General features: G+C 41.9%; 1 protein-coding gene across 3 annotated transcripts in view; it reads right to left on the minus strand.

Moving 5' to 3' along the window:
* Positions 1-25,941, minus strand: part of LOC117759915 (microtubule-associated serine/threonine-protein kinase 1-like) — a 64,532-nt gene that overhangs the window by 34,194 nt on the left and 4,397 nt on the right. Inside the window, exons 2-3 of one of the 3 annotated variants that reach the window (XM_034582444.1) lie at positions 21,268-21,296; positions 1,183-1,271 (exon numbers count right to left, since the gene is read on the minus strand). In XM_034582444.1, the coding sequence (XP_034438335.1) occupies positions 1,183-1,271; positions 21,268-21,296 (118 nt within the window). Of the gene's footprint in view, positions 1-1,182; positions 1,272-16,051; positions 16,486-21,267; positions 21,300-25,941 lie in introns of those variants that run through there. The other 2 variants (XM_034582435.1, XM_034582453.1) reach the window with 2 other exon arrangements.

The following is a 25,941-nucleotide window of genomic DNA, read 5'->3' on the forward strand; positions in this document are numbered from 1 at the left end:
AAGAAGGAATCACAGACTTGGAGGAAATTGCCTCTTTTTTTGGAGGAGGAAATGTTCGGTAGCGGTCGACTGTGAGGTCATCGTTACATCTGTGTGATAATTAAAGGGGTTTTGTAGTTTCTCAGGAAACAATGAGATTGATTAAAGAAATTGGATCCAGACGGAGAGGAACTCCAGACAGCACTGATTCCCCTTGCTGCTTTTTTTTTTAACCTTAATTCTGGTAATATTAAGACTTACATCTCAATTACAACTTAATTCTCATAATATTATGACCTTATCCCTGAGTAATTTATTTTCTTTTGGCCCTAATACCCACTGAGGAACTGTGGGAATCACTGCATTAATGGTTTGAATTCTCACCTTGCTGCAGCGAAGTGACATTGTACTAACATGCAAGGTGAGAATGAGAATCATCGTAGGAGATAATTAGCTGGATTCAGTTTGCTCTTTAAGGCTCAATGTTTTCTTGTCGAGTATTTTCAACAATTAAAAATACAAGATTTCCTGAATAGACGACAGTTCAATCTACTTTGACCTAGATTTTATTTTCTGAAAGCTGTTGTGTTTCCACTGTCACCTGTCGTAAAAAGCTCGGTCCAGACAGCACCCCATGGGGGGGGGGGGGGGTGGTTCAAAGATCAAAACACTCAACATATTCAGATACATAAAATATTAATCCTTTTGTCGGTAAAGACAATCTTCTAACAATATTATAACTCTTTAACATACTCACCACTGAGTATTTAATACATTTATACAGGCACGAGAAATCTTGTCTGTACGAGAAATCTTGTCTGTACGGGTGATTTTTTTAGCTTAGCCTTTAGCCTTTTAGCATAGCACGTAGCCTGGCTCGCTCCTCCTGCTTCTGTTTCCTCTCCCTCTGCCTAAACATAGGATTTTCCAGCCTGACTTCCATAAATCGTTGCTCTGACCTCGCGGGTAATCCATCCCCGAAAACACAGACATTGAGGATGGTTTATAGAAAAAGTCTCCCAATTTTCTCCCTGATTGTCTGATTTGCTGCTGTAGGTCATAAAGAGGCAGGATTATGAAAATAAGACCATTTCATAACCATTAAAAAACTCCTTGTAGGGGCTTTAAGTAAGCATATAGAAGGTCCCTATAATACTGCTTGGTGTGTTATTGTGTGATGCGTTAACTCTTTGATATACTGACCGATGTGTCCAGGCAGCGGCGAGTGCGGCCGTGGCAGGGTGGGGGACGTACTGGTGAGGATGAGGCTTTTCCGGTTATTGGCTCTGCAACTACAAAAACACACGGGAGAACAAAGAAGGAGCACGTCAATATTTGTCTTAATTATACCTTAGACCCCCCCCCCCCCCCCCCCCCCCCCGATCACCTCCAGGTTAATGAATATACTGTGTCCGTGTTTGGCCTTGAGCACACTTGTCACCCTGAGTAAATGTAAAGCCTGAAATACAATAATGCACACGTGGCTGCGAGTGTGTGTATGCTTTTGTATGGTGAGTACAGCATGTGCTTGCTCGTGTGTCAGGCTGTGATGTAAGATTTTATTGACATCTTCCCACTCACAGGGGGGAGAGCGACAAAGCAACAAAGATTTTTAATTTCCTCCAAGTCCAGCCCCACGCCGGTAGCTGCCATGAAATTTAACAGCAGGACGGAGAGATGGAGAGAGAGAGAGATGGAGAGGAGGAAAAGGAGAAGGGAGGACAGGACAGGTACACACCGTAATGAGGATGTGGAATTATTGAACCATAAATGCTTCACTCGCTGTCCATGCTGCCACCACTTGATGTGTCAATGGGCAGCTTGAAGGAACACACGCACACACACACACACACACACACACACACACACACACACACACACACACACACACACACACACACACACACACACACACACACACACACACACACACACACACACACACACACACACACACACAGACTACACAGACACACACATAGTTGTGTCTCTGTGACTTTAGAGGACGTTACATTAACTTACATTAATTTCCTGGAGATTTACTACTAACCTTAACCATAGTTAGTACTTGCCTAACCCTAAGCCTAAACATAACCTTAACCTTGATATAAACCTAACCTAAACCTTAACCTTCCCTTAAAACATGTCTTCATTTTAAATTGAAATGATTTGTGTTATAGGTACTTGCTTTTTGTCCCCATAAGGAAGACAAGTCCCCAAAGTGTGACCGGGTAAACAGATTTAGGTCCCTGCAACATGAGTGATACCTGGACAGCACACACACACAGATGCATGAGGGTTGTTGTCTTGCGTAACAGCGAAAGTAAAGTGGGAAGTGGATTTTTCAGGTGTTATTTTCATGTGTGGATGGGCTTTCGCTCGCAGGCCTTTTGCGTCGTCGGGGGACTTCACTCGAGTGCCTGTCAGAGCAGATTTTGCAGAGTCACATCTGACAAGACAAAACAAGTTTGCCCCCCCGTTGCATCAGCCGGCACGCTGTTCCACATCTGTGCAGGAAGTGCAGTCAAAAGAATTGGATCACACACGCACATGAAAATAAAAGCGCGAAGTCACGCAACACACATCGGTTATCTGATGCATCTCAAATAACACCTTGATCTATAATCTATGTCCCCATCTCGCAGTCCTCCCACATTCTGCCTCATCTCTTCCTCGTTTTTTTGATGTGAGTCTTCGCCAGTTGTTTCTAACACTCGGAGACATCAAACCCTTGGCAGGGATTTCACTGGTGGCAGTGCGCCTCTGTGGGCGCCAGCTGAGCGAGAGCTTCTCTCAACCTTGCAGAACAGAGGAGGAGCGTATTGAAATATTTAAAGGAAATGCATTAGGTTTGGACTGAGGGCTGGAAGTGGCTGAACGCCATCCTTCACTACCACTCTTAGAAGATGGTGAACAGAGATGGGGGGAGGGATGAAAAAAAGAACATGACGAAAAAGTAAAGAGACTTGCGTGCATACGGCATGTTCCTCTGATATCTTTCACGTGTCACACTCTTCTCTTATACTATATATGCTCTTGAATCTGCCTGAAATCATCTTCTATTTCTCTCCCTCCTTGAACCTGTGCTCTCTCAAATCCACATTTCCGTCCCTGCTCTTTCTTAATCAAAAGCTGAATCACTCGAGCACATGCTAGTCAAGCATCTCTTCACAACATGTTATGAGCTTTTGATTTATGATTCATTGCATCTACCACAGCTCTACTCAGCCGGCAAATTGTCAAATGGCGGTGATTCACTGGCAAGTATAAAGTGTCTAATGTTGCACACCACATATTACAAAGACAGGGATTTGATTTCATCTACCTTGTTTCTCTGAATTTCACTCGACGATTACCCTCAGTCTCGATAAATCTCCTCAACATCTTTTAAATCACTCTCCCTCTGATTCACCTTCATTTCTTCACTTTCTCCTCACATCCTGCTCTAATCTCATTCTGCTTGCTCCTTCTTCTAAATTAAGTCTCTGAATGATGAATTATTGAAGCGTGTGAAGTCAAGAAAACTAATTCTTACCCTCTAACTCCAGATTCGAGGGTTAGAGAGTCAGCAAAACTATTAAAGACTGTAACAGAATAAAAACACAGCGGGGCAAAGCAATCTAATCTTCCCATGAAGCCCGGAGACTCTCGTCGCCCCCTGCTTTATAACATTGTTATCTTAAATGAATACTTCTAAAGGGCATCTTGCAAAAGCATTAGTGTAAAAAAAAAGGTTGAATAGGAGTGCAGCTCTTTCTTCTACTCTCCAGAAACCAGTCACATATTTATCACCAGTAAAGGTCAGATAAAGAGTTCTGATGCTTGTGACGTTGAGGAGCAGAGACAGTGGACGCAACTTTCATCCGTGGATCGTCTAACAGAGTTTCTCCAGACTTGGTGGGAATATAACTTAAGCAGCCAAAACATGGTCTGAAAAACACATTTTCCAAGAAATCACTGCAAATAATAGTGGAAATCTATGTTTTCATCCCTGTCTGCTTGATTACACAAAAACAACCAAACAGATTTGCATGAATCTTGGTGGAAAGTAGGTATGGGTCAAGATAGAGCCAGTCAAATATAGGTGAGATATCTGAGTGTGTGGAAATTGATGCAGCTAGATTGAATTTAAGGGGACTATAGGGCCTTGGAGGAGGTATGCACTCTATTCTGTATTATACTTGTATACTCACATTATGACAACATTACAAATGCTACATACTGAATATGAAAATCCGTCATACTTTTAACCTTTCATTTCTTTACTCTAAGTTACCTGTCATTACAAAACTACAACATTTGAACTCTCTTAGGGTTTATATCCCTCGCTTCATTCTTTCACTGAGCAGAAAGATGTGGCAGCATATTAAAGAAGGAGTTCATGTTAACCTGTCAGGCCCGTTCATGTTTCTTGTCCTGCCCTGAAATCGTGGTCACATAATTAGCAGTCAGTGAAGGTTACAGGACGGCAGCTAGAGGTGGCTGTAAGTGCTTAAGACTAACACGCTTGAAAAAAAGGAAAGGAGATAAGAGGTGGGAATGTGCTGCTGGTGGAGGGCAGAAAAAGTGTGTGTGCGCGTGTGTGTCTGCGTGTGTGTGTGTGCATAAATGTGACATTAAATCACTCTGTCACGGTTATGACCATGCAGCCTGGACTCATCCCCCAATCTCGTTCAGAGGCTGTGTGTGTGCGTGCATGTGTGTGCGACAGAAAAAAGTTAGTATGCTGCACGTTGCCATCTTTGAATCATAAATCTAAAGCTGTCTCGTTTCGTGGTCAAACACAAACACACTGTCAGTTTTCCACCTCCTCCGCTGTTTTCAGGCAGATGGTTGATGTTTGGATTTCTCCCGTCACGCGCTCGTGCATAAATGAATTTTAAACAGAAAGCGGAAGCTTTACTTAAAAACGAGGCACTTTCCTTTAAAATATTCAGACTCTTTCTGATCGAATGGGGTTAATCAAGAACAAATTCTCTCTTTTCATAATGAATTGACCAAGAGGAGGGAGGGAAGATGAAGAGTCATGGGAGAGGGGGGTGTGTGTGAACGTTTCCATAGCAACACATTTAGAGTCACATGCAAAAGAAGGTGTACACAACGAGAAACACACAACTTGTGTGAAATAAATTAAATAATGACGTTGAGCATCAGCTGGAATCAGCTCTGACCATAAATGAGTAGAAACCAAAAAAAAAAAATTCTCACCCTGCAGTGAAAACGAATGGTGTGAGTCAGAGTTTGTTGATAGAGCTGTTTGTGTTCTTATGTATGAATGCTGGATTTATAATCCATCATAATCCACTGTGTAATCCATCATACAGGCTCAATCTGTGTGTGACAGAGGAGTAGTGGTGAGGTGCGCGTGCTGTCAGTCAGACGGAGTATGATGCATCGAGGTCAGTGGTGCATGCTGCTATTGTGTGGGCCTCTGTTGATGGACACCAGAGCCGAGGAGAAAGCTGTGAGTGAGAAGAGCAGAGAGAGAATGTATCTCTCATGGTGTCGGGCTGAATCTGTCACAAGGTGCAAAAGCAAATCAGTGGTTTTGTGTTGTTTGTTCTGCAGGATGCAGGTGGTTTTGCATCCATGTGGTCACAAAAAACGCCTCCACAACAAAACAGGGAAGGAGAAAGAGGGAAAGAAGAGAGAGGGAGCATTACTGGTGATTTAAGCACAACTAATGGTTTTATGTTGTGGCAACTCCAAGACCTTTAGGGTTAGGAACAATTGTGGGAAAATAGAAAAAACTGACTTGAAAACATGATGAAGAAGAAACAAAGCCCCAGATAACTAGAAGGATACTCAGTAGAGTAAATACTTCCACCAAGGCCCAACAGCCCCCTGATGGAACCATATTTATATTCACTAGATCCATTATTTGGATCTGCAAGAAATGCATAAAAATCCATGAAATATTCTCTGCGAAATCAACAAAAACGTTGATATCTTGCAAAGATCTGCCCCCTGATCTAGAACCACATCAAAATTGAATGGGTTCCTTCTCTGTTTCATGGTAATGTGTCCAGTAGTTTTTGCATAATCCTATTAACAAACATAGACAAATGCTTGGTGGGACTAATTATCATGTTTATGGAGCATTTCAGCATCTTTTAGCTCATTGCTTAATTTTCCCACCAACAACTTAACTGCACTGTTTCCCTCTCACCGCTCTCATTGATTATTTCCAGTTGCAAGAGGCAGCTGCTCTCAGCAAAAAGATCAAGATGAACCCACTGTACACTTCCTGCTAAGCACCAAACAGCAGAGTGACAAGGTTAGAAACTCGCTAGTGAACATATCAGAATATTTAGCAGCTGAAGAGACAAATTTTCAGCATTCACCGGAAACACAACCTCAAAACAGTCATGTTTCTCCGTATCTGTTGGCTGTTTAATAGACAAACGCTTTGATATGAATAAAAAACAAATTGACAGTAAACATAATCCAGGCATCAGTTAGTGATGTGTTATGCTGACACCTGACAATGATTCCTAAAATGCTGTTATCAAACCCTAACGATAGAGAAATATAATTGAGGGTTGATATTTTACAGTTTAATCATAAACTTTATTATAATTAACTATAATTTAAAAGAAAACACAAATACAACCAAACAACTTGAATTAAGAAAGTAAATTTTTTGGGTAAAATGTAAATTATAAATGCACATCTTTTCAGCATTTTCTATTCTGTAAAATAAAAGTTTCTATGTTGGTGCATATCGGCAAACTTGTATAAAACCTGTCTGTATGTCTGTGAAAGGCTCATATCAGCTGATTTTTATCAATCGGTAAATCAGTCAGGCTCTATCAATTAAAATTCCTCTAAAACATGTACGGCAAAAGAAAATAAGCACATATCAGTGTATTTTGTAGGTGACCCGGTCGCATGTTGACACATCAATGTTGAGAGAATAACATAAAGGTGACCCACGGGCAAACAAATAGAGCTACTAAAACCCAAACACACAAACACACACACACAAGACGACCAACACTCCACTCTCGTGTCTCGCCGCACCCAGGCAGTCATCGGCTCCGACGTTACGATCAGCCCGCTGCCGAAGGGTCAGAGGTTAAATCTGCGGTAATGACTACCGCATCAGCTTTGACGAGCAATTATCCCCCCGCGGGCCCTCGGCTGGCACTGGGCCATTAGTCCCCCTCACACACATAACCCTGAATGTGCCCACACTCATGGAAAAATACACATAAGCACAGTGCTGGTCCCTAACACTGCCCCCAAACTGTCGCAAAGCGTCTCCACTCATTACAACAACAGAAGTAACACAAACAACAACACTTCGATACAGATCATTAAAACTACGCTTTTATTTCTCCCCTGTTTCTGACACAGTCTCTTGGGAGTAAGACATGATGCACCAACTGCTCAAAGAACCTGTTTAATAATAGAGAAAAACCCTAAAGTATAAATGTGTTTAATTACAATCCAGAGCTTTAGTTAAGATAGTATTGCGCTCATCAAAGTAACTGCTGCAAAGTGGAAAAACAACATTTAGCAACATTGATTGAACCACTTCACCTGGAGATAAAACTGAAAGGAAACACATCTGAGAGGTTGCTAATAATCCCTCATTGCATAAAACTACCGCAGCAGGTCAAAGTTGAATAATGACGTGAGTATTTAAACTGAGCTGCAATTTACGATGAACAGATTATGTAATAATTTGACTATTTGACCTGTGGATTGTTTGATTTCCAATTGGACTTCCAATCAACTCTGCTTTTTTTAATAAAGAAAAATTCTCCCTTCAGTCGAGAACACAAAAGCGACTACAGACGCTCTAAGAAGCATGCCAGGCCAGTAGGTGGCGATAAAGTCTACATCAATGATTCGTCAAATATCAAAGAAGAAAACTGTGATCCAAGTCATACTGGTTGAGACAGATGCCTGTGAAGGCCAGTAATGCTAAATATAGCTATAAACTAATTAAAATCATTAAGTGTAACATTATTGTTGTTGTTTCTCATTACACAAAGCAAATCATTGTTTCCCAAACCCTCCATCTTTTGAAAATCTCTGTTTTAGTCAATTAAAAACACTGTTTGCGTGTCGAGGTGCAGAGGAAAACTTAGATTTGTGAAGTGATTAGCGCTAATTATCTTTGTTCTCATTTATAAATACTTTCCCAGGTCAAGGACAGAACACCCTCGAACCAGCGTTTGGAAAGAATCTAACTTCATTATGTTTCTTTGCTTCGTAATTACTTCCTAAATTGACTCCTCATGGAGCGGGCTGTCGTCTCCATCCTAAAACCAAACGGCCTCTGACTGGTCTATGATGTAGTCAGACAGCTGAGCACACTCATTATAACAGCTGGACACTGATCAAAACACAGAGCAACGTGGACAATGAGCTGAACACCTCCATTATGCACAGAATCAAATTAAAGGAACGAGCCCGTTCAGAGTGAAGAGCCAACACTGACAGCATGGTGGCCCGTCATGAGAGGACGTTTAACAATGTGCAGGAGGACGCAGGCAACAACAATGTGTCTGATTATCCAATCGCATGCACATGTAAGGCTGTGACAGATGTGAGTGAGTGCCTGTGCATGCTTAATGTGTTTCACCTAGTAGATTATTAACTCTCTGCGTGTGTGTGTGCGTGTGTGTGTGTGCGTGTCTTCTGTCTATTAGTAGCATCGTGTCCTGTTCTGAGTGCTGACTCACAGAAGACCAAACCTTTGTGATGGTTACACCACACTATTAATCCAAACCCACTTCCTGTCAGGTGACCTCTATCTATCTCTTTCTCTCTCTCTCTCTCTCTCTCTCTCTCTCTCTCTCTCTCTCCACATCTTAAAGGTAAGTGCATGTTTACAACTTAAAATGGAGGCAATAAAATGCTTCCCCTTTAAAAAGCTTCCTGGTTCAACAGGTCCAGGTCCTAGTCGGTGCGTCCCATTATGCAGCATCCACTGCTGGTAATGCCGGGGTCCTAAACAACCACTGGGATCTATGCAGGGTGTAAAGTGTCCAAATCAAGCCATCTGGGCAGATTTATCAAGCCTGAGGCAGTTACACGGAGACAGAGAGGGTGATTGAGATGAATGCAAACACACACAAAGGAAGATGGATGAAAAGATAAAGGACATGAAACTAGGAGGAGAACATACGTGTGGGCCGTCTTAGTGTTCGGGATTTCTGCAGGGGTTAGTCACATGGCTTTTTCTTGTTGCTATGCAATGGAGCACAGAGACACATAAACAGATGATTTGTTGACATTCCCCATGAAAGAGAGGCAAAGCATGAGGAAGAAAAAAAAACGATGAAGACAAAGCCGACCTACAAAAGTAGCAAACAGAGCTTCACAGCCGTAGAGAGAGAAAGTAAATGAAGATGAAATACTGACTCAGTCACCCCAACATGTAGCAATGATTTTGGCAATTCATGCTGTGACTCAGGGGCAATTCTCAGTTTTTACAACGAGACTTGGTGCTAGTTCAAGAAATGAACAAAGGTTGTGTGTTTTGTGGTGTCTCTTATTTGAATAAAGAGCTGGCGGACTGACAAGGCGGGCCGACCGGCGGGCTGGATGATTGACATGCTGGCTGATATTCAGGCTGAATTTCTGGCTCGCTCAACTTCCTCACTGGCGAGTTGATTTTGTAGTGGCTGACTGACATAGTCATAACACTAAAGTCTGTCGGGGGGGGGGGGGGGGGGGGGGGGGTCGGAGCCGTCGTCTAAATCCTCTCACAGAGAAGAAAACTAAAAAATTGAGACCCCAGCAAGTTGCTAAACGAAGCTAATAATCTGCTGGTTGTAGTTCCATACATACGAGAGAGGTAGAAAACATCACAAGGAATGTAAATCAGCTAAATGTAAGACCTATGATATTGTCCTGTTTGATAACTGAACTTTGTTCTTGACTTGAGATCATTATGTGAGAAAAACATTATCTCAGTAGGTTTTTCAACCTCAACTCACAGACCTCATCAGTTAGTGCGGACTCAGATGTCACAAGGCCAAAGATTATCTATGAAATGAGAGCAGGGTTGTGCTTTTCCGAACTGTTCATGTTCTGCACTAAAGGTCAAGAGAGGACACAACAGCCAGCTTAGTTTACCAACTAGAATCACACGCATACCAAAGACCCAGTGGTCCCCTTATGAAACCATATATAAATTCAGATTTCTATTCAGATCTACACCAGATTTCACAAACTAGATATTAGTTCCCTAAATGTGCATGAATTATTCCCTTATTCCCTGGGAAATGAAAATTTGTGGGTATACGTGGGTTATTGAAGCAAAAAAAAAAAAGGCATTCGACTCCTTTCTTATTGCCAATGGAGGAGTTTGCCTTTCAGATTTTTTCCCCCAGTGCGCCATGTTCGATAACTCAACCGACAACTGATGCACTCTCTCACCTCGCTGTCTTGCCTAATTAGCGCATTCACCCATGTGTGGATCTGAGCCGATAAAAACCAGTGTCTTCTGCAGTCATTTGACCCGGGAATGAATCTATTCCCATTGCAGACATAAGCCAGATGTTAGTGGATGTTAGTGGGCTTTCGGACCAGTGGCAAAGGGGCATTACAATAAAAAAACTCCTGGTTCCACCCCAAATTTTAATGAACATGTACTATCCTTCCACCAAATTTCATGTAAATCCATTCAGTAAAAACAAATGAAGGCACAGTAATGAAAGCTCCTCCTCCTTACCTCCTTAGCGAAGTGTAAGAAAGACTGTGAGATGAGGTCGAAAGCCAAGAAAAAGCTGGGAATTGGATCTTGAGTTGAGATCAATTTGTCACTGACAGATTTTTTCCCACAAATGCTTTATAATAAACAAGGTTAAGAGTAAGAAGAGCTAAAGCTCAGCTAAGCTTCCTGGTTATGATTAAAGATTATAGAAAAATGTGTATTACATTTAATACCATGTCCCCTAAAGATCAACTGGTCGGGCACACACCACAATCAGAGGGGCGGGCACAGCACACATAAATAGAACGCAACGGGACGCAATAAACATCCAGACGTCTATTTTAGTCACGCCACAGCTCTCCAGTCCAAGGTGTTGTCAGATGTTCTCTAAAGGTGTGAAAGCGTATCCTCAGGCAGAGTGATGCAGGAGGAAATTGCGGCAGTGCAAAGACCTATCTGGATCGTTCTGCATGTGTCACTATCAGTCTCTCCTCAGCTGGTTTCCTGTTTGTCTGCACCAGTCTCCCCTCCTCATATTTTGCAGTCACTGTACGTGGAGATCTGAGAGGTGCTCTAAATCGCCACAATCATGACATTTCCACCGTGACCTTATCCACAGCCAATGATCTGCAGCCATCCTAAAGACATCATAAAGACTAAACAGAGCCTCGCCAGTGAGCTGCACCTCATTTGCATGAGTGGAGTGTCTGGCAGCATGTTAAACAGACATTAAAAATGATCTAATCTGATTATGGATAATGCATACAGATTCACAATAAAGCAAGGCGCCGGCTTCCATCTCTTAGAAGAGTGTTAGAATGGAGACGGCAATAGGAAGCTTAACTTAATAGATTGCTTGGCGTGGTGCTGCAAGACTTTAAATTATGATACTGATAGTTTTAAATTAGCTTCAGAAGAAAACAGTTCAACAAAACAGCTTCGGCATTTTGTGAGCAGACGATTATTCCCAACGTGAATTGCATGTCGTAAATAATAAATGAATGATTTAAAGCTCTCTTATAATGTGATAACACAAGAGTGACTAGAATGGCACTCGATAGACGGTCCCCTTAAATTCAAGCTGCACCAAACCCATAAATAATTATCTGGAAAATCTGTAAAAACATCAAAAAAGGCCTTGTCTATGTAAACATAGCACCAAAATGCAACGGCTTATTCTGTGAACCACACTGCATCTTTCCACCAAGTTTTGAAGTTATCTGTCAAGTGGTTTTTGCGTAACCTTGCTTTTACAAACACTATTGATAGAACATTAGTTTCAATTAAATATGTCAAGTATCAACCCCGTCTCAAACAAAAGAAAACATTCAACATCAACTTATTGGCTTTTCCACACTTTGCCCAGTTGTCATGGAGCCAGCTCTGTAAAGTGTTGAGTCCACTGAGCAGTGAGATAGAGTTGAAAGCTCAGAAAATAGCTGGTAAGTGGTGTTGAGGTAAGAATGCTTTTTTCTTTTTTGGTCAAACTTACTGTTTCGCAAACTATTTGCTGGAGCAGAATGAGGCCAGGGCTCAAATTCCACTTCTCAGTTCTGCATTTAGGAAATTAATATTCAATAAGGCATTAATGCATTAATTCTTTATGGTCCCATTATCAATACACAGCTGTCTTACAGTCATCCTTATGAATGGCTTAATGACGTCTATATAATCCTAATGCACCACTTAAATATTAATAATTCAACCAGATTTATATTTATCTGGAAAAACAATTTTTTGATAAGAGATTATCATTCTCATGCAACTCATGTTATCCAGGTGCTCGTCCAACTCCCTGTCAGCTGTTGAAGATACGCTGTGTTATCATGTCATCGTTATATCAAAGATAAACCACAAACAGTCTGTGTGTTTTGGTTAAGGCCGGCCTGAACACCAGCCAGTAACAGATGGTGCTGTCATGCTACAAACAACACGAGTGGAACGTGCACGGGAGTTTTCCTTTTCCACACCATCCTTCTCTCTACCGCTCCTTCATTAAAAAAAAAATACTGCTGCTCAAACGTGTGTCACTGAATATACAGCACCCATGTTTCAGAGGCAGGACAAACAGGTTTTCTTTTATTTTTAACACCATGCAGGCAAAAATATCTGCGTAAGCACCTTCATTAGTGACCTCTGAAGGCCACAACACTGAGCTTCATTGTAAGTGTGGGTCATTTGTAGATGCCAAAGCAGATAATTGTGGTACCTGCTAATGAGCTTTCAGGTCCATCATCCTCATGGTTGCTGCACTGTAGCCTAAAATATTCTGAAATGCTTGTTGCACAGATCACAGCAAAATCAACAGATGTGTAATATGAAGCCAGTGTTTCAAGGTGAGAGTTGTTTTTGTCTAAAATCTTTTATATTCAGTGTAGCAAAAAATGTATGTCTGTTCAACAAAAGAGCATATAGTCTAAAAGTAAAGCATGATTTTATGATGGTTATAATAAATTATTTATGTCACATCATGTGAAAAGTATGTTAATACATAAACACTGTACTTCGCATGTAAAGATGGACGACGTGTCTCCACTTCCCCCCAATACCCAGATGTGATCGCAGCCATCTTGCACATCTGGAGCCAGAGTCTGCGTAGTAGCGATTGGGGGGCTTAGCTGCAGAAGCAAGGTCCCGTCAATAAACACGCTTTACTAAGTGCGAGTAATTCTCAGCTGTCAGCTGTCAAAACTCAGTGTTTCTATAGCAATCACATTTTTATTTTAAATCAAACTTGACAGAAGCCATCTTTGTTTCCTGGTATGGTTGTCACTGTTGCCTCGTAGCAAGAAGGTTCTTGGCTCGAATCCCAGCTTTTTGCGTGGAGTTTCCACGTTCACCCTGTATTTCCAGGTATTTTCTCTGGGCAATCAGTCCAAACAAAAGCATATCGGGTCACGTTGATTGTCCATATGTGTGAATGTGAGCGTCAATGATTTTCTCTATGTTTTCGCCCTGCAACACGCTAGCAACCTGTCCAGGGAGTACCCTGCGTCTTGCCTAAAGTCAGCTGGGATTGGCTCCAGTGCCCTCTGCGACACTCAAAGGATAAGCAGCAAAGATAAGGGATGGATGGACTTTTTGGTTTTGTTCATGTCACATCCACTAACACAGAGGAGGTGGGATTCATGACCTAGCCTAGCTAGCCACTAGGTGGCGATAGAGACTCTTGGCTTCACTTTTGGGGAGCAGCCCTGTCCTCCACCTTTATATACAATCTATGGTACTGTGTGGAAGTGCATCCTGTATGACTGTAGTTATCTTAGTGTATGAGTGGGCTAATAGTGTATGTACTATTTGAGTGAGTGAAATAAACATGCACTCTCATGTTCTTGAGCTGCAAACCACTGGGAGCTCCTTCACTTGTTTATCATCCACTTTCAGTCCCTTCGTCCATTATCTCAAAAGCCCAAACAAAAAACCTGCAGAGTTTACCTTCAAGTGGAGAGGACAAGCAAGGAGGGGGGGAGGCTAAGAAGTACACACTGAGAGTGTATCGTCAGGGGCTCAGTTAACCCCGGTGGGCTACTCTTAAATGTAGGCTGAGACACTTCCTCAGGCTCTGTCTTTCATCCCACCAGACTCCCTTCTTCCTGTTGCTCCGCTGCTTTCTCGTGCCTCACTTTCTCTCTCTCTTACTCACTTCTGCTGTCTTCCTTTAGCTCAATCTGTTTGGGAGTGGGCCCAGAGAAGGATCTCTCTTAAATGCCATAGCACAGCCAGAAAACACACAATATAAAGCAACAAAGGGACAAAGAGAGGGAGGCAGGAAGAGAAATCAAGCGTAAATTATTTGATGATATTTGTAACTCTAAATTAGGACTATAGGTATTGATGCGAGTGCTAATATGACACCTTAAACCAGCACGGATTCTAATGACACTGCTGAGCCCCTGACTTTCCTATAGCGCCACCATGAGGTCAAAACATGCCCAAATGTTAAGCTAAGGTGGTGAACGAGGTAAACATTACGCCTGTTTAACGTCATCATGTGAGCATTGTCACTGTAAGCATGCTTGCATCCTAATTTTAGCATTTAGCTCACAGCATCACCTAGTTTGCCCCCCCCCTCACCAGTTTGATGGATATTTGTTGTGATCTGCATTTTTTACTATTTTCTGATTATTTTCTACTATTTAAAATTTTGAATCTCAAGTTGCTGCAGTACTATTAGTAATAAACTCTACCCTAGTGTATAATAATCGTAAAACTGGCCAATGACCGCACGTGAAACAGACAAGGACAGAAAAATGGTATTGCATCACACAAACAAACAGACTGTGAACATGCTAAGCTCCAACAAGGAAACAGCAAACACACGTGTCATGAGCCTCATAAGCAAACACATCTAATGGAAAGAGCCCACACATGTTCTCCATCAACAGAGGGAGGTCTTATCCTTGTTGTTCATATACAGAACATCCTGCTGTTCATTCCCTGCACAGTGGGAGCAATGGTGAAGATTCAACTAATCCTCCTGAGATCAGATGAGATGAAGACTAAAGCTAAAATGAGGCACCGCAGGAGGGGCCACGGGGTCTGCACAGACTGTACATTAGGCGAGGAGGAGAGGAGATGAGAGGGGGGGAGAGGAGAGGGGAGGAGTGTAAGTGTTGCAGGGAAGAATTGAGGGAAACAGACAAACAGAAAGTCAACGGGAAAGATGGAGGACAGACAGGGTGACATTAAGGACAGAAAATAAAGGCGAGAGGGAACGGGGGGGGGGGGGACGAGCAAGGAGCTTGTGCCAAGCAGACACCACTTCAGCACAGCCCACTTTTGGATCTCTGCTACACAAGCACTCCCTGGACACTGGACAATAATACTATCATAATGCCATCTCTGACACACAGGGTACTGGCCAAGCACACACATGCCTTTGACTGTGTGTGTGTGTGAGAGAGAGAGAGAGAGAGAGAGACACAGTGACATCACCAGCTCACAGGTCATAATCTACAGACTATGTGCATCACTACAATACAGCTCAACAGGGATATAAATACATACACATCTGAGGAGTTGTAGCGGCAGAATTGTTTAGTGGAACACACACACAAATAAAAATCGTCAAACAGACGATTAACCTTGATATAACCCTGCAGGCATATATTCATCAGATGTAACAATAGACTAAATGCACAGAAACACGTCACATATACACACATATGCATGTACAAACATCAAGTAAACATGCACACACACACACACACACACACCATATTGCTGGAGCTAAATGGAGACAGGGAGACAACTGTGAGACAGCATGATAGCTGGCAGGGACGAGGGTAATACATGGAAAAACACAACAACCTCCTCCGATGAATCTACACATACTAACAGCAGCAGGGCATCACACCGGTCACAAAGACTGCACGGACACAGATTGTTGCCATTTACCTTTTTGTGCGTCGAAACATGTTGCTAGAAGCAGAGGCTGTGCTGGCAAGTGAACATGAGAGCAGCTGAGGCTTCACACAAACACACAGGGAACTAAACACACACACAGATAGAGAGAGGCAGTCAAGAGGCAGCGATTACACTCCACGCCGGCATGTGAGCCTCCTCTGGCCAGTTAAACACATGCACACACAACCAGACTCTCTCTCTCTCTCTCTCTCTCTCTCTCTCTCTCTCTCTCTCTCTCTCTCTGTGACTCTGTCGACGTGTGGATACGTGCAGGAGTGTGGAAAAAAAGGATTTGAAAAATGTCAGCTGTGTCACAGGCGGAGAAAGCGGCAGAATTAAAGAGAGAGAGAGCATGGAGGGAAGAAGAAGAAGAGAGAGAGAGAGAGAGAGAGAGAGAGAGAGAGAGAGAGAGAGAGAGAGAGAGAGAGGGAACAGGCTGCCCAGCATCCCTTTTAGAAGGGGAGAGGATTGTGGGGCTGCTCTCAAGGGTATCGTGCCAAGCCAGGAAGTGCAACATGACAGAGCGAGAGGGGAGGGAGGCACAGAGAGAGAGAGACAGACAGAGGGAGAGAGAGAAAGGGACAAAGAGAGAGAGGGAAAGAAAAAGGGAATGGAAAAGACAGGGAAGTCAATGCAAGCATATACAGTATGAGTGAGAGAGCAGCGTGTGGGAGAAATTAAGTGAAGATGCAAGAAAAAGCGAGTGATTCATGGAGGAGTGAACCCAGTGAACTGAAGACTAACGTAAATGACAAGACAGAGACGGAGAGAGAGAGAGAGAGAGAGAGAGAGAGAGAGAGAGAGAGAGAGAGAGAGAGAGAGAGAGAGAGAGAGTGAGAGAGAGAGAGAGAGTGAAGGGCACTGCAAGCTGATTTTTAAATGTGACCGTGGAATATTCTGTGTGATATTTATATAAATCTTTCTCATGAGTGGCACTGACATTACAAAGACACAGGTCATTAAAGGATAATGTTATATTCTATATTTTTCTTATTGGAAACAAACACCAACAACTAAAAAACCTACTAATAAGTATTTTCTGTGTAGCTAAAGCCTGATGGAGCTTATTTCTCTGTACCATAAACCTCCACCTCCAAATAACAATGATAACAAACATTGCATTGAGCTGGTATTCATATATATTTTTACTATTGTTAATAAATCCCATAAAAATAACAAAACCAACCATGCATTACTCTATCAGTGCATTACGGAATCTATCTAATGAAAAAATATCACGTGTCCAAATCAGACCAAATTTCTTACTGCACTTCCTTAACAATAGACACACCACGTGTGAAGCCCATAAGATGAATGGCTCTCAAGGTATGCATTCCACAGACAGACAGAGATTACTGGAATTTGATAGATGTTTCCTTTGAAGCAAATATTTAATTACAAAAAGATCGAATCATGCTTTTACGGAGCCTTTAAATAATTGAAACTGTGTTTCTGTCCTGTCTTTAAAGATTTACATTGGGTACATGTTCAGTAGGAGCTGAGTGCGATAGCCGGGGTAGAGAAAGGGACAAGTCATGAGAAACAGACTGACACACTGTTGGTTTTCATGGGATTTATCGCCAGTAAGAAAATATAGAATTTCATCAGCCTTATCCTTTCAAATATAGAGACAGACATATGTTTGTGTTTTTCCCAAGATAAACGCCATATTGGACGAACTCCGGCATTGTCCTACATATCAGAGGAGCTGCTTCTGTAATGCCCGTCTAGAGATGTAATGTCTCCGTGTGTGTTTGTGCGTGCATATGTGTACGCCCTTCCTCCTTCCCTTTGAAACAATCCCACCAAATGTTAAAGCTGACGTGGGGTGACAGTTGCACAGTAGTGCTGAGGGGAGTAATTCAATAATGGATGTCATCTCTAATGTGGGAGACTGGATGGATAAAATATACATGAGGGAGTAGAGACGAGGGGAAAGGGGGGGGGGCAGGATGACGAGGGTGGTGATATCACTGACACACAGCAGGGGGGGTCCCAGACAGGCATAAGCAGCATGATATCACATAGAAAGCATAGTGCATATTTTTGTCTGGCATGTAGGAGTTGGATTTTCTCTGTCCGTCTTTCACAGAAGAAAATTCAACCTGTAATGGTTTCAAACATTTATCAACTTGCTTGTCAATTGTTTCCATTCTGATGTCAACATCATTTTTGTTTACACCCTAAGTAAAAAAGAGACTGTGGCTCCACCCACAGGAGGACATGTGTAGAAAAATCCAACTCCAGCACCAGGCAAAGGGTGTTGGCTAAGAGCCTCCAGCTCCGGGGTCTCCTTTATGTCATGCTGTGACATCTGCCACGTTGCCACACGGGGTCAGAGGTCACGGGCAAAACACACCCGATGACAGCAGTCAGGGACACACACCCGCACTGCACACGGGAGCACACACTCTCACAAAGGCTGTAAATTGTAATAACACACGGGACACACACACACACATGCACATTAAAGATCCCAGGCATGTATAAGAAGCATCATCAGGGTATTTCTGCCAGACAGTACCTCTGCCCAGAGTGCAATGCATGCAGAATACTGAGTAGACAACTACACACACAAATACAAAGAAATAAGTGAAATACAAATTCAGCTATACACAGGGAATTAAAGCCATGCTTCATATTTACAACCTCCTGTTCTGCCAACACTCTCTGTGCAGCGATAACAGTTTATATGATAAAGAGACCGATGACAGAGTTTTATATTTTGCTCACATTGAACAAAAGCAGGAAACTATAATAAGAAAAAGTGCGGCTCTGGAATACAGCAATTTCAGAAAAATTTCAAGGATATCAATGAATTAAATTTAAAACTTTTTAAGACCAATGACAAGTAATGAATATGAAGGAATATCAGAGTCCCAGAATTACTAACTTAAAGCTCCCCATGTTATCTCCAAACTACAAGCAGAGACAGTTGGCATCCATAGTGTTTCCTACAGACAGTGTACTGAGATTAATTGCAGTTATCAGTATGACGTTGCTGTTGTTTGTAGTTTTATTACAGCATCCTAATATCTGTATCATTGAAAAAGAACTACAACACACAGGGACATTACAAATCAAGCATAACGCCAAAATATTTGCTTAAAGCATGATGGAAGTAGTATTAAATGAACATTAACATAATTAACCTATCTAAATGTATTTAGGACACTATGTCCTAAATACATACGTAGCATTTTAACATATTAATATATTATTATTATTAACATTATCATTATTGAAGGAATATTAGTAAAACAGTGATAGAGACACTGTGTATTTCAGCACCATGGACAGAGACTCACACTTAAAACAACACCAGTCTTTTCACGTATTTCACATTTTGCCTGATCTAATTGTTTAGTGTGAGCGCTTTCATGTGCATGTACCACAAATGAGGATATTTTAATCAGTTTTGTCGAATCTCAGAGGATCATTCAGTCCCACTCATTCCTAAATGGCACAGAAAATGACTCCCGAGGCCTCTAATTCAGTCACTAAATGTAATCCATCTTTGTGGAGAAGCCAACTGTATCTCTCGCTTTGTCTCCGTGAAGCCAATCATGTTTTTGTAGAGCCGTCTCTGAATGTTAATGTCTGGCTGTAACGTTGACTTTTTGAAGAAATTTCCATGAATGATTTCATTCAAGAGCACCGCGAGTAGCTGAGATGAGGCATGAGAGGGCGTCCTCTCAAACTCTCTGCTTCTGATTTACATGATTTCCTTCACAAAACACTTTCAAACAATAGGTTACAATTTAAGATTTATGTTACTGTAACTGTGGCGCTGGTTAAATGGTGCTATTCCTTTTGGCAGTTAAGTTTGTTTACAGTAGGTTAAGTTTGCTTTTGGCAGGTTTGTGATTTACCGGGAGGTATATAAACAACCATCACTGGATTACTTTGACACTAATTTATTTAAACAGATTCTGCACGTAAATGCACTGTATCTGTTGGCGAGGGACAAGATTTGGGGGCTGGAAGCTTTCTAGTTTCCATTTCTACTTTGACCATTCTGCAGGTAAACAGTCCCTGTGGAGCGCAAAGGAGGCGGAACACATTGACCCAAGTGCATCAGGTATTGGCATTCTGATTTATCTACATTGATATGCCAATGGCTATTAATAGAGATTAGCTAAAATGTCGTCTGGACTTAAAACACCTAAAAAAAAGTATCACTGTTTGTGTTTTGTGTGGAGAAACGTTCGACTCATGTGACAAAAGAAAACTAGTCGAACTGGAAACAGTGTAAGATGATTGGATGCCAGTGTCTTGGCCCAGATATCCACTGTCTACTCCGAAAGTCCCTTAATATTGGCCATAGGTCCAAGAGGCTAATTAATTATCCCACGGCAGCCAATGGGCTCCAAGATTACTTTGCTACTAAAGAAAACTCAAAAACTTAATTATTCTCAGAGAAATCCTGGATTGACTTCTGTACATGATGTCCTTGGATCTAAATTGGAATTTCTATCTGTCTGTTGAGATTTGAGTTCATGAGAGAAACTTGTATTATTCAGAAAAGGTTTTTGGCCTTACTGTAAAAAGTAGGTCAGCATCTTCAATACTAATGCTAAACGAGATTCATTGACTATAGTGCTCTGTGCTGCCATAAAACAACAAACGACACTACATCTAATCACTGTACATTACACATCATGTCTTGCTCTAATCTCCTTCCTCTACCTCCCCACCTTCCCAGAAACACATGGGCAACCGAGGTCACAGCACTCGTCTCCTGCTGCTGAATGTTCATTGCACGCCCGATTGCAACAGATTGCTCCGACTGAGACGCTCCGAGTGAGAAAGGGCTCACACAAAGCTGGAACACGCTGCCGTCTGAGGACAAGACTCCCACTTCACAATACCACATCATAACCATGACGTACCATAAAGATGGAAACATCCCAAGGCCTAACAATGTAATTCCCTCTGTGTCAGTATGTGTTTCAGCTCAGAAAACCGTTTGGTTGTATGTTGTGGCCGTAAGATGTAGAAAAACAGTAAGAGGTTGAAAAATTTAATTTGGTTTTATATATGTAGCCATAGCAGATGAAGTGACCCATCTTCCTTGATACTGATACTTTTCCAGCTGTAATACAACTGTTAAAGTCCCACTAAATTCCATGAATTCCATAAGTAGTGGAAATTAATTTAATACCCCATACATACAATAGAGGAATAACATGTAAATATGAACTTACCTGCTACTTTTTCGGGGCAGAGGCAGATCCTTCTGGTCAGAAACGAGAAAAGAGAAGAGGAGAGCGCAGACGCATTAAACAAGATTTATGTCTAGCAATATGTGAAGCAATATGTATTCAATATGTTTGTGTGTCCTCCTGGTTACAGAGTATGGTTTTATTCTTAATATAAGAGTGAGTTTTCCTTAATTTAGGATTTTACTTTTAGGATTACTAAAGGCCTGAAGAGTATCCAGTATTTCACACCCACACAAAAGACAAGCATTACTTCAAAATATAAGTAGAATTGTAAGCAGTTTATTGAATCACACTGACTCATCTTTGCAACACACGGACTGCCACCAAGGAGGAGGATTGTGGTCACGCTGATTAACCAAATCCTCACTAAGGATCATGTATCTTATGATTATTAGCATCATCATTAGCATGCGATACAGAAAAACAAAGGACACAACAAACAAAGACAGAACAAATCATTAGGGTTTCGTGATTTCTGCCTCATTGTATAGTGCGAGTGGGAGGCAGTCTGTAAGCTGATCCCTCCTAAGTGCTCAGAGACTTCAGAGCTCTGAGAAAACAGCAGGTTGAACGGAGCCAAAGTCAATTTCAAAATGTTGCTGCTATATTTATGACACTGGGTTACAACAGCAAGGACTCTGATGTGATTAGGAACTACTGGGATGGATCTGTGTGCTGCTTGTTGCCCATTTATTCCCAATTTGATTCCCATTTAACACTTGGCCTAAGTAAGATCAAGTTACCTACAGTCTGCCTGTCCTGTGCTGATTATTAAGCCATATTCTAGTCCAGTGGCTCCTCTAAAGGGATATCACCATTTGTTTTGTTTTACTCAGGCTTAATGAAATAGAGCTGTGTCTGGGAAATAAAAAAAAAAAAATCACAGTGAGGAACCACAGCAGTGTCAGAAGCTGAAATCAAACACAGATGTAAGAGGAAAATATAATGAAAAATACGAGACTGCAGTTGGTTTTCCAGAGAAGAATTTCATCCTTTTAAACAAGTGCACTCTCTCTCTCTCTCTCTCCATCACTTTCTCTCTCCACGTCTATCTCTTTGTCTTTGCATAAGTAAACAGGCATTCCAAAACCCAAACAAAGCCGAGCTGATGATACACGACTTGACAGCTGGAGCTCTCATCTCAAAACAAGCTCGCTAACCAAAACTTTCCAGCACTGAGAGGCGTTAATATTCACACTCTATACACTGTAAAGCGAAGGGGAGCCAAAAGAGCAGCAGAAACACTGCTACGCTGCATCATTGTGATCATCGATGATTACCACCATCTTGAGAAAGTGCAGCATTATTGCAGTAATCACACCAGTACAGAATCTTGGCAAAGGAAGGGCTCTATATTTTAGGAAATGTGCTTAATTGCTATTTGACGTCACAGAGTTCTACAGTCAATACTCGCCCTTAAAACTACAAAACTGTTTGTGCACAGATCAAACTGTAGAGCAGGGCCTGTCCAGCTCACTAATTAACCCACCGTATCCTGATAGGCACTTCTTAGACAGAGCCAGGCCATAGAGGTGGCTAATGGATAAAACCTCAGCACCTGCTCCCTCTCACTGCGGCTGTCAAACAGAGCGCCACTTCACGTGTGGTTGCCATGTTACTGTTCACTTCAGCTTTTTTTTTTTTATTATATTTATATTTACCTGAGCTCAAGTGACCATGACAACCCAGCAAAGTTCTCAGTAATATTCAATGTTACATAAACGGTGAATTTTCGATATTCTGATGTGATATGATAATAACAGTAATCGCAAGCCTGGTTGATCTTTATAAGTGTCTCCTCAACATATCCTGTCTTCACGATTATACTTATGAGTGCCACAGTGTGTCCTACTTGGTCCTCACACTTCACCACTGCAGTATCACTGAAGAGATATCACAGCTGAGTGATAATACCTTTGTGATAATACCTTTCCAAGTCAAAAAACCCCTGACTCAAACTGCCCTGCGGTTATATGGCTCCACCAACCAGTGCAGTGTGAGTCAACGTGTTTATTTTCCAGTCTCATATGAGATCATCTTGACCTTTGACTTCAACCACTGAAATTTAATCAGTAAATCTCCAAGTGACAACTGGTCAAAATTTGAAGAAATTCTGTAAAAGCAGACTTGAGATGTCATGTTCAAAAGGCCAAAAACATGTTTTGTGAGGCCACAATGACCTTGACCCTTGACCACCAAACTCTAAACAGTTCATCTTTGAATCCAAGTGAACGTCTCTACCAAATAATAACAGATTCTCTGGATGTTTTCTCGACATATGACATTCACAAGGCAAATGATGTGATTTGTGAGGTCAGCGTGACCTTTGACTATCGAGAGCACTGTGGATCTCCTCAGAGCTAAAAGAAAACTTTGCAGAGATATTGCACTGTAGACTCAAACTAACGGATGTGTACACGTACAAACAAACACCTCCTTGGCACATTTAATCCATTATGCGCAACCTTCATTGCAAATGATTCACAGCCGTTCAAAATAGATGAAAATATTAGAGAACTTTCTCTGCCTGACAAGTGAAGAAAGGATGTTGCGTATTCAGTTTTTTTTCGTCCTTTTGGTTTATGTTTACCCAAGGACAAAGCGAAGTCCAACTGGAAACCGAAGAAAAGAAAAAATGTTAATATGCTGCTGCTCTGGGCCGAGTCATGAGGCTTCTGCTGTGTTACGTCTGCCAAAGCTGACAGCAGATTGCAAGGCAAATGTCACACAGTGTATTCTTCAGTTTAATGGCCGACCAGCCTTCGACATTCATTTAAAACATCTGAACTCACTGTTCATTACACGGAGGTCTAAAATTATATAATGTCTCAATATAATGTGCAACTGACTCTCTTAACCTTTATCACTTTCTTGTTACACTGTTAAACTTTGAAAAGGTGCTATTTTTCCCACCTTGTCCATTTTTGTGGATCAGGTTGGACACAGGCTTTTGGTGCTTTATAGGCGTCCGGGATGATAATTCAAGGCCAGAGAAAGTAGTTCAAATATCTAAAGCTATTCTCATATTCACTCTGGCCCAGATCAGTAGCTTTGATGTGCACTTTGCTCTCGCAGTACAAAAACGACCCTTTCTGAATAATACAGACATCAGAGGAATGAGATGAGGCAGAACAAAGCAGTGGGCATGGCAGTGAGTGACAGGGCTTGGCAAGGAGAGTTGGATCTTCTGCAGTGATCACACTCTTATCCCTTGTGCTTAGCATATTGGAAATGGGCACACTGCCCAGGACAAAATATTGGACAAATTATGCCTGCGTGTGTGCGTGTGTGTGTGTGTGTTACTCTACACTCAGAGAGGGATGAGACACACAGTTTGACTTGTGTGTGTGTCAATGCATGAGCATATGGGTTACGTGCAATTGCTCTCCACACACCTACAACAGCTCAGGACACAACGATAATCTTCACCTGAGATGTAAATGATTCTTATCAGTGACACACTCACTTTTCCCACGGAGCCAAACGAAATAGACTGAACGGTGAGATCATGGCTTTCATCGTTATTCCAGTTGATTTCGTTTTTATTTAACCTGGGTTTAAAGAAACAGAGGGAGGGTCGTTTGGAAAATCTAATATTCTGAGATTGAAATAGAGGAATGCAGTTTTAAAAAATAAGAGGCGTTGATGGGCATGTAAACAGCCATGTATGACCTTAGTCTGAAAACCTGGGGTCAGAAGTTGTTTTCCCTCAAGGAGGTTATGTTTTCATTGGTGTATGTTTGTTAGCAGGATTATGCAAAAAATCTGGATCTAGTGAATTTAAATGTGTTTTCATAAGGCAACTGTTTGGCCTTGGCTGACTTCTACACTCTCAAGTGCCATTCTGGTTAATAAATAATTAAAATCTGCACTTTTGCTACCATGACATAGTAAATTCAATGCAAAAGGTATCTTAAGTAGCGACATTGAAAGATTTTAATGATATTTTAATGATACTCACTTTAGCTGAAGCTCAAATTATTTTCACTGCCCACCCTCATAAATGAACAATGCACATGAAACGCACACACACACACACACACACACACACACACACACACACACACACACACACACACACACACACACACACACACACACACACACACACATAAACAAACAAACACACACACTCCTTTGCCTCCCTCTTCTGTCTCTCTGGTGTGAAAGTAGATCCCAGCAGAAAAGAAATCCAGATACGGTAATAGCTACTTAAAATGGGGTGCACTGTAGCCCACAGCTGCTGCCTGTAGCCTCTAGTCTTTTCTGCCTCCCCCCAAACCCATTTTACCCCCGTCTGGCCTCAAGCCCTTTCAGCCCGTCCTGCTGCTGCTGGTGGTTGGTCTTCCTCCCTGAGGGCGCACAGGGCTGTTAGGCCACCATTAGTCCTGTTAATGGGCCTGACAACTGTGCCACATCCTTAGCATTTAGAGCGCCGCTGTCTGAGATATGGATATCGACCACTTCAATGGAAATGGAGAGTAGGGGCAGGGGGTGGGAGTCAATTTGATATGTACATATACTGTGCATGAATGTTGTGCACAAACACACACACACACACACACACACACACACACACACACACACACACACACACACACACACACACACACACACACACACACACACACACACACACACACACAAAACGAGATG

The sequence above is a fragment of the Hippoglossus hippoglossus genome, chromosome 1, assembly GCF_009819705.1.
Source record: "Hippoglossus hippoglossus isolate fHipHip1 chromosome 1, fHipHip1.pri, whole genome shotgun sequence".
Lineage (NCBI taxonomy): Eukaryota > Metazoa > Chordata > Actinopteri > Pleuronectiformes > Pleuronectidae > Hippoglossus > Hippoglossus hippoglossus.